This window comes from Salvelinus fontinalis, chromosome 25 (assembly GCF_029448725.1).
Source record: "Salvelinus fontinalis isolate EN_2023a chromosome 25, ASM2944872v1, whole genome shotgun sequence".
NCBI lineage: Eukaryota > Metazoa > Chordata > Actinopteri > Salmoniformes > Salmonidae > Salvelinus > Salvelinus fontinalis.
In genome coordinates, this window is record NC_074689.1 from 37,458,925 (window position 1) to 37,474,333 (window position 15,409).

The following is a 15,409-nucleotide window of genomic DNA, read 5'->3' on the forward strand; positions in this document are numbered from 1 at the left end:
TCCATGTATATCTCACTAGGTCAGGAAATTAAACCTCCATATATATCTCACCAGGTCAGGATATTAAACCTCCATATATATCTCACTAGGTCAGGATATTAAACCTCCATATATATCTCACCAGGTCAGGGTATTTAAGAATCCATATATCCACTAATTCCAATATAGCCATGATTGAAATGAATGTTGCAGCCTCCAAACCCAACAATGCAGTAATCAATATCAATGTAGTACTAGAAAAACACACACACACACACACACACACACACACACACACATAATATGGAATAAGAAATATGAAATAAACAATAAAGTAATCACACTATATACAGGACTATTTCAAAAATCAGTTCCATTACCATATTAATAATGTACAGGGATACTGGAGTGATGGAGGTAGATATGTATAGGGGGAAGGTGACTATATACAGGGTCAGGACCATATTAACAATGTACAGGGATACTGGAGTGATGGAGGTAGATATGTATAGGGGGAAGGTGACTATATACAGGGTCAGTACCATATTAACAATGTACAGGGATACTGGAGTGATGGAGGTAGATATGTATAGGGGTAAGGTGACTATATACAGGGTCAGTACCATATTAACAATGTACAGGGATACTGGAGTGATGGAGGTAGATATGTATAGGGGGAAGGTGACTATATACAGGGTCAGTACCATATTAACAATGTACAGGGATACTGGAGTGATGGAGGTAGATATGTATAGGGGTAAGGTGACTATATACAGGGTCAGTACCATATTAACAATGTACAGGGATACTGGAGTGATGGAGGTAGATATGTATAGGGAGAAGGAGATACTGGAGTGATGGAGGTAGATATGTATAGGGGTAAGGTGACTATATACAGGGTCAGTACCATATTAACAATGTACAGGGATACTGGAGTGATGGAGGTAGATATGTATAGGGGTAAGGTGACTATATACAGGGTCAGTACCATATTAACAATGTACAGGGATACTGGAGTGATGGAGGTAGATATGTATAGGGGTAAGGTGACTATATACAGGGTATAAGATAAACACAGTTGCATCAGCTTGTTTGTGTGACAGTGAGTGAGTGTGTGTGTTGGAGTGACAGTGAGTGAGTGTGTTGGAGTGACATTGTGTGACTGTGTGTGTGTGTTGGAGTGACAGTGAGTGAGTGTGTTGGAGTGACAGTGTGTGAGTGTGTGTGTTGGAGTGACAGTGAGTGAGTGTGTTGGAGTGACAGTGAGTGTGTGTGTTGGAGTGACAGTGAGTGAGTGTGTGTGTGTTGGAGTGACAGTGTGTCTGTGAGTGTGTGTGTTGGAGTGACAGTGTGTGAGTGTGTGTGTTGGAGTGACAGTGAGTGAGTGTGTGTGTTGGAGTGACAGTGTGTCTGTGAGTGTGTGTGTTGGAGTGATAGTGAGTGAGTGTGTGTGTTGGAGTGACAGTGAGTGAGTGTGTGTGTTGGAGTGACAGTGTGTGTGTGTGTTGGAGTGACAGTGTGTGAGTCTGTGTGTTGGAGTGACAGTGAGTGAGTGTGTGTGTGTTGGAGTGACAGTGAGTGAGTGTGTGTGTTGTAGTGACAGTGTGTGAGTGTGTGTGTTGGAGTGACAGTGAGTGAGTGTGATGGAGTGACAGTGAGTGAGTGTGTGTGTTGGAGTGACAGTGAGTGATTGTGTGTGTTGTAGTGACAGTGTGTGAGTGTGTGTATTGGAGTGACAGTGAGTGAGTGTGATGGAGTGACAGTGAGTGAGTGTGTGTGTTGGAGTGACAGTGTGTGAGTGGTGTGTTGGAGTGACAGTGTGTGTGTGAGTGTGTAGGGCCCTGTGAGTGTTTACAGAGACAGTGCAAAATACTGAGAAGAAAAAAGATACAAGGTAAACCTAGTCCGTGTAGCAATTTTGTTAGTTATTTATCAGTCGCATTGCTTGGGGATAGAAGCTCTTCAAGAGCTTGATGCACCGGTACCTCTTGCCGGGCAGCAGCAGAGAAAATAGTTGATGGCTCGGGCGGTTGGGGTCTTTGGCAATTTTCCTGGCCTCCTTTTCACACTGCCTGATATAGAGGTCCTGGATGGCAGGGAGCTCGGAACCAGTGATGTACTGGGCTATCCGTAGAAACTTTTCTAAACGCCATGCAATCGGGGGCGGTGTTATTGCCTAGGCAACAGGATATGTTATTGCCATACCAAGCAGAGAAACAGGCAGTCAATATTCTCTCAGCTGTAGAACCTTTTCAGGATATTTGTATTTGTATTTATTATGGATGCCCTATTAGTTCCTGCCAAACCAGCAGCTACTCTTCGTGGGGTTTATTATGGATCCCCATTAGTTCCTGCCAAAGCAGCAGCTACTCTTCCTGGGGTCCAGCAAAATTAAGGCAGTTTATACAATTTTAAAACATTACAATAGATTCACAGATTTCACAACACGCTGTGTGCCCTCAGGCCCCTACTCCAGCACTACAACATATCTACAGTACTAAATACATGTGTATGTATAGTGCATATGTTTGTGTTGCTTCACAGTCCCCGCTGTTCCATAAGGTGTATTTTATCTGTTTTTAAATATGATTCTACTGCTGCATCAGTTACTTGATGTGGAATAGAGTTCCATGTAGTCGTGGCTCTATGTAGTACTGTGCGCCTCCCATAGTCTGTTCTGGAATCAGGCCGACCACCGTCGTGTCGTCAGCGAACTTGCTAATGGTGGTGGAGTCGTTCGTGGCCATACAGTCGTGGGTGAACAGGTAGTACAGGAGAGGACTAAGCACACACCCCTGTGGGGTGCCTGTGTTAAGGGTCAGAGTGGTGGAGGGGATGTTGCCTACCCTCACCACCTGGGGTCGTCCCCGTCAGGAAGTCCAAAATCCAGGTGCAGCGGGAGGTGTTCAGACCCAGATTCCCAAGCTTGGTGACAAGCTTTTAGGGGATAATGGTGTTGAATGCTAAGCTGTAGTCAATGAACAGCATTCTGACATAGGTATTCCAAATAGAAACATATTATTGTGATGGTATGTACACAGTGCTTGTAACTAATGCGTCCATATCAAGCATTGGGTTGCACAATACTGGTGACTTTCCAAAAATGCCCAGGTTTCCCGAAATCCCGGTTGGTTGATTTATGGATTTCATGCTTTTTCCAGGAATCTTCTAACCGGAAATTTTACAAAACCTTTATGGAAAGTAATTGTATATATTTTTTTAAATCCCTTGTCAAGACAGAGATGCATTTCATATTTTAAATGGACATTTACAAAATCAAGCATTGGAACTTGGGACTTACCTCAAACAGGTTTATGGACTCCAGAGTGATGTCTGTTTTTACAGAGAGTTGGTGAGATCTTCTTTCGTCATCGTCGATCACACACTTATAGGAACCGTTCTGAGGTGCCACTTCCTTGGTGAGCTGCATGAGGTCGCACAGTCCAATCGCTGAACGGAAGAAGGATAGAGTGATGTCATTAACACACGCGTGTGCACGCAGGATAACACACATACGCACACTCCTCCAGGAAGATTACACAGCAGCAGACTCCACAGTAGACCTTAAAAGACCACAAATGTATACCTATTCAAAATACACATTTCCCTCACAGACAAAACATGCTATTTTTTGTGTAAGAAACAGCTTTTGTTGCCAGTTCCACATTGTCCCTTATTCTCCCGTTTAGTCTCACTATAGAAGGAGAATGAAGGGACCGTTAGTCTCACTATAGAAGGTTAATGGAAGGGACTGTTAGTCTCACTATAGAAGGTTAATGGAAGGGACTGTTAGTCTCACTATAGAAGGTTAATGGAAGGGACTGTTAGTCTCACTATAGAAGGTTAATAGAAGGGAATGTTAGTCTCACTATAGAAGGGACTGTTAGTCTCACTATAGAAGGGACTGTTAGTCTCACTATAGAAGGTTAATAGAAGGGACTGTTAGTCTCACTATAGAAGGTGAATGGAAGGGACCGTTAGTCTCACTATAGAAGGGACTGTTAGTATCACTATAGAAGGGACTGTTAGTCTCACTATAGAAGGGACTGTTAGTCTCACTATAGAAGGGACTGTTAGTCTCACTATAGAAGGTTAATGGAAGGGACCGTTAGTCTCACTATAGAAGGTTAATGGAAGGGACTGTTAGTCTCACTATAGAAGGGACTGTTAGTTTCACTATAGAAGGTGAATGGGTGGGACTGTTAGTCTCACTATAGAAGGGACTGTTAGTATCACTATAGAAGGGACTGTTAGTCTCACTATAGAAGGGACTGTTAGTCTCACTATAGAAGGTGAATGAAGGGACTGTTAGTATCACTATAGAAGGGACTGTTAGTATCACTATAGAAGGGACTGTTAGTCTCACTATAGAAGGGACTGTTAGTATCACTATAGAAGGGACTGTTAGTCTCACTATAGAAGGTGAATGAAGGGACTGTTAGTCTCACTATAGAAGGGACTGTTAGTCTCACTATAGAAGGTTAATGGAAGGGACCGTTAGTCTCACTATAGAAGGGACTGTTAGTCTCACTATAGAAGGGACTGTTAGCGTCACTATAGAAGGGACTGTTAGTATCACTATAGAAGGGACTGTTAGTCTCACTATAGAAGGTGAATGAAGGGACTGTTATTCTCACTATAGAAGGTGAATGAAGGGACTGTTAGTCTCACTATAGAAGGTGAATGGAAGGGACTGTTAGTCTCACTATAGAAGGGACTGTTAGTCTCACTATAGAAGGGACTGTTAGTCTCACTATAGAAGGTGAATGGAAGGGACTGTTAGTCTCACTATAGAAGGTGAATGGAAGGGACTGTTAGTCTCACTATAGAAGGTGAATGAAGGGACTGTTAGTCTCACTATAGAAGGGACTGTTAGTCTCACTATAGAAGGGACTGTTAGTCTCACTATAGAAGGTGAATGGAAAGGACTGTTAGTCTCACTATAGAAGGTTAATGGAAGGGACTGTTAGTCTCACTATAGAAGGTGGATGGAAGGGACTGTTAGTCTCACTATAGAAGGTGAATGAAGGGACTGTTAGTCTCACTATAGAAGGGACTGTTAGTCTCACTATAGAAGGGACTGTTAGTCTCACTATAGAAGGTAAATGGAAGGGACTGTTAGTCTCACTATAGAAGGGACTGTTAGTCTCACTATAGAAGGGACTGTTAGTCTCACTATAGAAGGTGAATGGAAGGGACTGTTAGTCTCACCATAGAAGGTTAATGGAAGGGACTGTTAGTCTCACTATAGAAGGTAAATGTAAGGGACTGTTAGTCTCACTATAGAAGGTGAATGAAGGGACTGTTAGTCTCACTATAGAAGGGACTGTTAGTCTCACTATAGAAGGGACTGTTAGTCTCACTATAGAAGGTTAATGGAAGGGACTGTTAGTCTCACTATAGAAGGGACTGTTAGTCTCACTATAGAAGGGACTGTTAGTCTCACTATAGAAGGGACTGTTAGTCTCACTATAGAAGGGACTGTTAGTCTCACTATAGAAGGGACTGTTAGTCTCACTATAGAAGGTTAATGGAAGGGACTGTTAGTCTCACTATAGAAGGTTAATGGAAGGGACTGTTAGTCTCACTATAGAAGGTTAATGGAAGGGACTGTTAGTCTCACTATAGAAAGTTAATGGAAGGGACTGTTAGTCTCACTATAGAAGGGACTGTTAGTCTCACTATAGAAGGGACTGTTAGTCTCACTATAGAAGGTGAATGAAGGGACTGTTAGTCTCACTATAGAAGGTGAATGAAGGGACTGTTAGTCTCACTATAGAAGGGACTGTTAGTCTCACTATAGAAGGGACTGTTAGTCTCACTATAGAAGGTAAATGGAAGGGACTGTTAGTCTCACTATAGAAGGGACTGTTAGTCTCACTATAGAAGGGACTGTTAGTCTCACTATAGAAGGTTAATGGAAGGGACTGTTAGTCTCACTATAGAAGGGACTGTTAGTCTCACTATAGAAGGGACTGTTAGTCTCACTATAGAAGGGACTGTTAGTCTCACTATAGAAGGTTAATGGAAGGGACTGTTAGTCTCACTATAGAAGGTTAATGGAAGGGACTGTTAGTCTCACTATAGAAGGTTAATGGAAGGGACTGTTAGTCTCACTATAGAAAGTTAATGGAAGGGACTGTTAGTCTCACTATAGAAGGGACTGTTAGTCTCACTATAGAAGGTTAATGGAAGGGACTGTTAGTCTCACTATAGAAGGTGAATGGAAGGGACCGTTAGTCTCACTATAGAAGGTTAATGGAAGGGACTGTTAGTCTCACTATAGAAGGTTAATGGAAGGAACCGTTAGTCTCACTATAGAAGGTTAATGGAAGGGACTGTTAGTCTCACTATAGAAGGTTAATGGAAGGGACTGTTAGTCTCACTATAGAAGGTAAATGGAAGGGACCGTTAGTCTCACTATAGAAGGTTAATGGACGGGACTGTTAGTCTCACTATAGAAGGTGAATGAAGGGACTGTTAGTCTCACTATAGAAGGGACTGTTAGTCTCACTATAGAAGGGACTGTTAGTCTCACTATAGAAGGTAAATGGAAGGGACTGTTAGTCTCACTATAGAAGGGACTGTTAGTCTCACTATAGAAGGGACTGTTAGTCTCACTATAGAAGGTTAATGGAAGGGACTGTTAGTCTCACTATAGAAGGGGCTGTTAGTCTCACTATAGAAGGGACTGTTAGTCTCACTATAGAAGGGACTGTTAGTCTCACTATAGAAGGAGAATGGAAGGGACTGTTAGTCTCACTATAGAAGGGACTGTTAGTCTCACTATAGAAGGGACTGTTAGTCTCACTATAGAAGGTTAATGGAAGGGAATGTTAGTCTCACTATAGAAGGGACTGTTAGTCTCACTATAGAAGGGACTGTTAGTCTCACTATAGAAGGTTAATGGAAGGGACTGTTAGTCTCACTATAGAAGGTTAATGGAAGAGACTGTTAGTCTCACTATAGAAGGTTAATGGAAGAGACTGTTAGTCTCACTATAGAAGGAACTGTTAGTCTCACTATAGAAGGGACTGTTAGTCTCACTATAGAAGGTAAATGGAGGGACCGTTGTGTCTTTCCCTTTTAAGACTGAAGTCATCTGGGTCCATGGAGTTCCTCTGTTGAGGAAAGCAATTATGTTTTCCTCAGCTGGGGGTCAGCTTGCTGTGTCTGACTGTGTGTCCCTTGTGTCTCTGGGATTGTGCTGGAGTGAGGAGGGTGAGGAGAGGTGAGGGGGAGAGAGGGGTGGGGGGAGGAGGAGAGAGGGGGAGGTGAGGAGGAGATAGGGGGTGAAAGGAGGTGAGGAGGAGAGAGGGGGAGAGTGGGAGGTGAGGGGAGGTGAGGAGGAGAGAGCGGGAGAGAGAGGGGTGGTGAGAAGGAGAGAGGGGGAGGTGAGGGGAGGTGAGGAAGAGAGAGGGGGGAGAGAGGGGAGATGTGAGGGGAGGTGAGGAGGAAAGATGGGGGAGGTGAGGAGATGTGAGGAGAGAGGGGGGAGGTGAGTGGAGGTGAGGAGGAGAGAGGGGGGAGAGAGGGGAGGTGAGGAGGAGAGAGGCGTGAGAGAGGGGGAAGGTGGGAAGGCTGGCTGACATTGGCGAAGACTGGAGAGGGAGGCTGGCTGACCTCAGTCCTGGATGGTGTTAAGTATATGCACACAAACATAAAACACTTTGAAAAGGAAAAAGGAAATGAGCATTATCTAGTTAATTTAATATCTCCGTCTTTTTTTAACTCTTGCAGGACATTCTCCTTGACGTCTGGTATAGCTCATATTATCAGTAGAAAACAGAAAGAGACAAACGGAAAGGTTAGTTTATCATTGAACAGGGATGTATTCACAAGGAACCAAATGGAAATGCAATCTTATCATTGGACAGTGATGTATTCACAAGGAAACAAACGGAAGCAAATGTGCCGAATCGGAAGAGAACCTAGCTGAATTTGTCTAGAAGAAACTCTCGTTTTCGTTGAAAAACACTTTCCGTTGCACAACGTTGTGTGACAGTTTGCTACGGTGTGCACTAATGCATATGACCCTGGTGGTTCCGCTTTGTCTCAAAGTCTTTCATCCTGACGTGTTAAAAAAAGACTCCTTTTTCATTTTCTGTTCGGTGCCTACAGGAGATGACCTTGGTCTGTAAAACTCCATCTCTTGACAGCTACTCTTGAAGCCTACTGTTTTTATCCAAGACTAGTGTGTGTTTTATCACAGTAAAATAAAAAAGCACCTCAAACAACTATTCAATATTACATGACTATCCCACATTACATAACACACCCACATTACATAACACACCCACAATACATGACACACCCACATTACATGACACACCCACATTACATGACCATCTCAAATTACATGACAATCCGCATTACATAACAATCCCACATTACATGACACACCCACATAACATGACACACCCACATTACATGACAATCCCAAATTACATGACAATCCGCATTACATAACAATCCCACATAACATGACACACTCACATTACATGACACACCCACATTACATGACAAACCCACATTACATGACACACCCACATTACATGACACACCCACATTACATGACAAACCCGCATTACATAACAATCCCACATTACATGACACACCCACATAACATGACACACCCACATTACATGACAATCCCACATTACATGACAATCCCACATTACATGACAATCCCACATTACATGACACACCCACATTACATGACAATCCCACATTACATGACAATCCCGCATTACATAACAATCCCACATTACATGACACACCCACATAACATGACACACCCACATTACATGACAATCCCACATTACATGACAATCCCACATAACATGACACACTCACATTACATGACACACCCACATTACATGACAAACCCACATTACATGACACACCCACATTACATGACACACCCACATTACATGACAAACCCACATTACATGACACACCCACATAAACCTTGTGATTATAACCCACTGTATATACAGTGCATTTGGAAAGTATTCAGACCACTTGACTTTTCCACATTTTGTTACGTTACAGCCTTATTCTAAAATGGATTAATTAGATTTCCCCCTCATCAATATACACACAATACCCCATATTAACAGAGCGAAAAAAGTTTTTTTGAAATTATGGCAAATTTATTACAAATAAAAAACAGAAATACAACTTGATTTGAGTCCTCCTTGGTAAATTTAATTGATTGGACATGATTTGGAAAGGCACACATCTGTCTTTATATAAGGTTCTACAGTTGACAGTTCATGTCAGAGCTAAAACAAAGCCATGAGGTCGAAGGAATTGTCTGTAGAGCTCTGAGACAGGATTGTGTCGAGGCACAGATCTGGGGAAGGGTACCAAAACATTTCTGCAGCATTGAAGGTCCCCAAGAACACAGTGGCCTCAAACACTCTTAAATGGAAGAAGTTTGGAACCACCAAGACTCTTCCTAGAGCTGGCCGCCCGGACAAACTGAACAATCGGGGGAGAAGGGCCTTGGTCAGGGAGGTGACCAAGAACTTGATGGTCACTCTGACAGAGCTATAGAGTTCCTCTGTGGAGATTGGAGAACCTTCCAGAAGGACAACCATCTCTGCAGCGCTCCACCAATCAGGCCTTTATGGTTGAGTGGCCAGACGGAAGCCAGTAAAAGGCACATGACAGCCCACTTGGAGTTGTTCTATATTGTAGATATATACAGTAAGACTGTATGGACAGCCTGGGGGGAGACTACATGTTCTATATTGTAGATATATACAGTAAGACTGTATGGACAGCCTGGGGTGAGTACATGTTCTCTAGTGAAGCCATAATGCATACATCAATGGTCTACGTCCCTTCGGGCCCTGGTTCAAACTAGAGCACTGTGTTAGGAGTAGGGTGCCATCTGGGTATTTCCCTCTGGCAGCTCCATCCCTCTCTCGTTGAGAGGCAATGTTTTCCCCCTGGCAGCTCCATCCCACTCTCGTTGAGAGACAATCTTTTCTCCCTGGCAGCTCCATCCCTCTCTCGTTGAGAGGCAATGTTTTCCCCCTGGCAGCTCCATCCCTCTCTCGTTGAGAGGCAATGTTTTCACCCTGGCAGCTCCATCCCTCTCTCGTTGAGAGACAATGTTTTCCCCCTGGCAGCTCCATCCCTCTCTCGTTGAGAGGCAATGTTATCCCCCTGGCAGCTCCATCCCTCTTTCGTTGAGAGACAATGTTATCCCCCTGGCAGCTCCATCCCTCTCTCGTTGAGAGGCAATGTTTTCCCCCTGGCAGCTCCATCCCTCTCTCGTTGAGAGGAAATGTTTTCCCCCTGGCAGCTCCATCCCTCTCTCGTTGAGAGGCAATGTTATCCCCCTGGCAGCTCCATCCCTCTCTCGTTGAGAGCCAATGTTATCCCCCTGGCAGCTCCATCCCTCTCTCGTTGAGAGGCAATGTTTACCCCTGGCAGCTCCATCCCTCTCTCGTTGAGAGGCAATGTTTACCCCCTGGCAGCTCCATCCCTCTCTCGTTGAGAGGCAATGTTTTCCCCCTGGCAGCTCCATCCCTCTCTCGTTGAGAGGCAATGTTTTCCCCCGGCAGCTCCATCCCTCTCTCATTGAGAGGTAATGTTTTCCCCCTGGCAGCTCCATCCCTCTCTCGTTGAGAGGCAATGTTTACCCCCTGGCAGCTCCATCCCTCTCTCGTTGAGAGGCAATGTTTACCCCCTGGCAGCTCCATCCCTCTCTCGTTGAGAGGCAATGTTTTCACCCTGGCAGCTCCATCCCTCTCTCGTTGAGAGACAATGAGACTTTTCTAAATGGGGATCAATATTGGCCTCGGTTGTCTCAGTGGCTGAGCTATCCATCCAGCTATGACCACATGGCAACTGGTTATTTACATTGAATACAATTCGAGCTGTTGAAAAAAATCTATACCTATAGTGGCTGTTTTTACTCCTGCCTCCTGCCTTGCTCTGAGCTTAAATAACAGTGCAGCTTACACCAATGAATGGTGGTTGGTGTAAATGTCCTTTCAATTCCAGTCAATTCAGGAAGTACTCTTACCGTAGAAAAATGATTTCTACCTAGAACCAAAAAGTGTTCTTCGTCTGTCCACATAGGATAACCCTTTGAAGAACCCTTTTTGGTTCCAGATAGAACCCTTTTGGCTCCAGGTAGAACCCTTTTGGTTCCAGGTAGAACCATTTTGGTTCCAGGTAGAACCATTTAGGTTCCTGGGTAGAACCCTTTTGGTTCCAGGTAGAACCATTTAGGTTCCAGGTAGAACTCTTTTGGTTCTATGTAGAACCCTTTCCACAGATGGTTCTACCTGTAACCCAAATAATTCTACCTGGAACCAAAAAGGGTTCTACATGGAAGAACCGTCATGGAAACATTTTTACTAAGAGTGTACAGTGCCTGCAGAAAGTATTCATACACCATTAGTTGTTCCACGTTTTGTTACAGCCTGAATTCAACATGGATTCAATAGATTTTACCACATAATGACAAAGTGAAAACATGTTTTTAGAAAAATAAATATCTCATTTACATAAGTATTCACACCCCTGGGCCAATTCTGTGCATAAGCACCTTTGACCACTCAAGAACATTCACTGTCTTCTTGGTAAGCTACTCCAGTGTAGATTTGGTCTTGTGTTTTAGGTTATTGTCCTGCTGAAAGGTGAATTAATCTCCCAGTGTCTGATGGAAAGCAGACTGAACCAGGTTTCCCTCTAGTATTTTGCCTGTGCTTAGCTTCATCCTGATTATTTTGTATCATAAAAACTCCCCATTCCTTAACGATTACAAGCATACCCATAACATGATGCAGCCACCACTCTGCTTGAAAATATGTAGAGTGGTACTCAATAATGTGTTGTATTGGGCCCAAACATAACACTTTGTATTCAGGACAAAAAGTGAATTGCTTTTCCACGTTTTTTGCAGTATTAATTTAGTGCCTTGTTGAAAACAGGATGCATGTTTTGGAATATTTTTTATTCTGTACTGGCTTCCTTCTTTTCACTCTGTCATTTAGGTTAGTATTGTGGAGTAACTACAATGTTGTTGATCCATCCTCAGTGTTCTCCTATCACAGCCATTAAACTCGGTAACTGTTTTAATGTAACTGCTTTAAAGTCTACATTTGCCTCATGGTGAAATCCCTGAGCGGTTTCTTTCCTCTCCGGCAACTGACTTAGGATGGACGCCTGTATTTTTAAAGTGACTGGTTGCTTTGATACACCATCCAAAGTGGAATTAATAACTTCACCGTGCTCAAAGGGATATTCAATGTTTTAAGATTTTTACTTTGCGAGGCATTGGTAAACCTCCTGTCACGATCGTGTGGCGGATTGACGGACCAAAACGCAGCATTTGGAAAATAAGCCGTCTTCTTTTTATTTATGACGAAGAGGCAAACGAAACAAAAACACTTAAACACTAAACAAAACGATCGTGAAGCTAAACAACGATGTGCACATACACAGGCTACAAACGTTCTGACATAGACAACTACACATACATAGACAACGCTAGACACATGTACTCAACACAAACCCATATACTATACCCAACAACCCCTTTACCATAAAAACACCCAAAACCAACAAAACACAAACATTCCCCATGTCACACCCTGACCTAACTAAAATAATAAAGAAAACAAAGAATACTAAGGCCAGGGCGTGACATAACCCCCCCCTTAAGGTGCGAACTCCGGGCGCACCATTACACAGTCTAGGGGAGGGTCTGGGTGGGCTTCCATCCACGGTGGCGGCTCCGGCTCTGGTTGTGGTCCCCACGTCACCACAGTCCCTAACCACCTCCTAGGCTTCCTCCAAATGACCCCCCTCCACATTAACCCCATTGCATTAAGGGGCAGTTCCGGACTAAGGGGCAGCTCCGGACTAAGGGGCAGTACCAGGGTAAGGGGCAGTACCAGGGTAAGGGGCAGTACCAGGGTAAGGGGCAGTACCAGGGTCAGGGGCAGTACCAGGGTCAGGGGCAGTACCAGGGTCAGGGGCAGTACCAGGGTCAGGGGCAGTACCAGGGTCAGGGGCAGCACCAGGGTCAGGGGCAGCACCAGGGTCAGTGGCAGCACCAGGGTAAGGGGCAGCACCAGGGTAAGGGGCAGCTCCGGACTGAGGAATGGCAGCTCCGGACTGAGGAATGGCAGCTCCGGACTGAGGAATGGCAGCTCCGGACTGAGGGACTGCAGCTCCGGACTGAGGGACGGCCCATGGCTGGCTGACAGATCTGGCTGCTCATGGCTGGCTGACGGATCTGGCTGCTCATGGCTGGCTGACGGATCTGGCTGCTCATGGCTGGCTGACGGATCTGGCTGCTCATGGCTGGCTGACGGATCTGGCTGCTCATGGCTGGCTGACGGATCTGGCTGCTCATGGCTGGCTGACGGATCTGGCTGCTCATGGCTGGCTGACGGATCTGGCTGCTCATGGCTAGCTGACGGATCTGGCTGCTCATGGCTAGCTGACGGATCTGGCTGCTCATGGCTAGCTGACGGATCTGGCTGCTCATGGCTAGCTGACGGATCTGGCTGCTCATGGCTAGCTGACGGATCTGGCTGCTCATGGCTAACTGACGGATCTGGCTGCTCATGGCTGGCTGACGGATCTGGCTGCTCATGACTGGCTGACGGATCTGGCTGCTCATGGCTAGCTGACGGATCTGGCTGCTCATGGCTAGCTGACGGATCTGGCTGCTCATGGCTAGCTGACGGATCTGGCTGCTCATGGCTAGCTGACGGATCTGGCTGCTCATGGCTAGCTGACGGATCTGGCTGCTCATGGCTGGCTGACGGATCTGGCTGCTCATGGCTGGCTGACTGATCTGGCTGCTCCTGTCTGATTGGCGGCTCTGGCAGATCCTGTCTGGTTGGAGGCTCTGGCAGATCCTGTCTGGTTGGCGGCTCTGGCAGATCCTGTCTGGTTGGCGGCTCTGGCAGATCCTGTCTGACGGACGGCTCTAGCGGCTCCTGTCTGGCTGGCGGCTCTAGCGGCTCCTGTCTGGCGGACGGCTCAGTAGGCTCATGGCAGACGGGCGGCTTTGCAGGCTCATGGCAGACGGGCGGCTTTGCAGGCTCATTGCAGACGGATGGCTCAGATGGCGCTGGGGAGACGGATGGCTCAGATGGCGCTGGGGAGACGGATGGCTCAGATGGCGCTGGGGAGACGGATGGCTCAGATGGCGCTTGGCAGACGGGCAGTTCAGTCATCGCTGTGCAGACGGCAGACTCCTGCCGGCTGAGGCGCACTGTAGGCCTGGTGCGTGGTGCCGGGACTGGTGGCACCGGGCTGGGGACACGCATCTCAGGGCTAGTGCGGGGAGCAGCAACAGGACGCACAGGACTCTGGGGACACACAGGAGGCTTGGTGCGTGGTTTAGGCACTGGTGGTAAAGGGCTGGAGACACGCACCATATAGCTAGTGCGTGGAGGAGGCACTGGTGGTACTGGGTTGGGGCGGGGAGGTGGCGCCGGAAATACCGGACCGTGCAGGCGTACTGGCTCCCTTGAACGCCGAGCCTGCCCAACCTTACCTGGTTGTATGCTCCCCGTCGCCTGACCAGTGCGGGGAGGTGGAATAACCCGCACCGGCCTATGTAGGCGAACCGGGGACACCATGCGTAAGGCTGGTGCCATGTACGCCGGCCCGAGGAGACGCACTGGTGACCAGATACGTTGGGCCGGCTTCATGACATACGGCTCAACGCTCAGTCTAGCCCGGCCGATACGTGGAGCTGAAATGTACCGAACCGGGCTATGCACGCGTACAGGAGACACCGTGCCCTCTACTGCGTAACACGGTGTCTGCCCGTACTCTCGCTCTCCACGGTAAGTACAGGGAGTAGGCGCAGGTTTCCTACCTGACTTCGCCACACTCCCTTTAAGGCCCCCCCCAAGAAATTTTTGGGTTGTACTCACGGGCTTCCAGCCTTGTCTCCGTGCTGCCTCCTCATATCGCCTCCTCTCGGCTTTAGCTGCCTCCAGCTCTTCACGAGGAAGGCGATATTCTCCAGGTTGTGCCCACGGCCCCTTACCATCCAGTATCTCCTCCCATGTCCACGAATCCTGTGTAGGTGGGTCCTGTTGCCGCTTTCCATGCCGCTTGGTCCTGTAATGGTGAGTAGTTCTGTCACGATCGTGTGGCGGATTGACGGACCAAAACGCAGCATTTGGAAAATAAGCCATCTTCTTTTTATTTATGACGAAGAAGGCAAACGAAACAAAAACACTTAAACACTAAACAAAACGATCGTGAAGCTAAACAACGATGTGCACATACACAGGCTACAAACGTTCTGACATAGACAACTACACATACATAGACAACGCTAGACACATGTACTCAACACAAACCCATATACTATACCCAACAACCCCTTTACCATAAAAACACCCAAAACCAACAAAACACAAACATTCCC

The 15,409-nt window shown here is 46.2% G+C and overlaps 1 protein-coding gene across 1 annotated transcript in view; it reads right to left on the bottom strand.

Moving 5' to 3' along the window:
* trpa1b (transient receptor potential cation channel, subfamily A, member 1b) overlaps positions 1 to 3,409 on the bottom strand; it is a 91,718-nt gene extending 88,309 nt beyond the window's left edge. Inside the window, exon 1 of the mRNA XM_055882175.1 lies at positions 3,281 to 3,409. Within this exon, the coding sequence (XP_055738150.1) occupies positions 3,281 to 3,409 (129 nt within the window). The remainder of the gene's footprint in view (positions 1 to 3,280) is intronic.
* Positions 3,410 to 15,409: the final 12,000 nt, after the last annotated feature.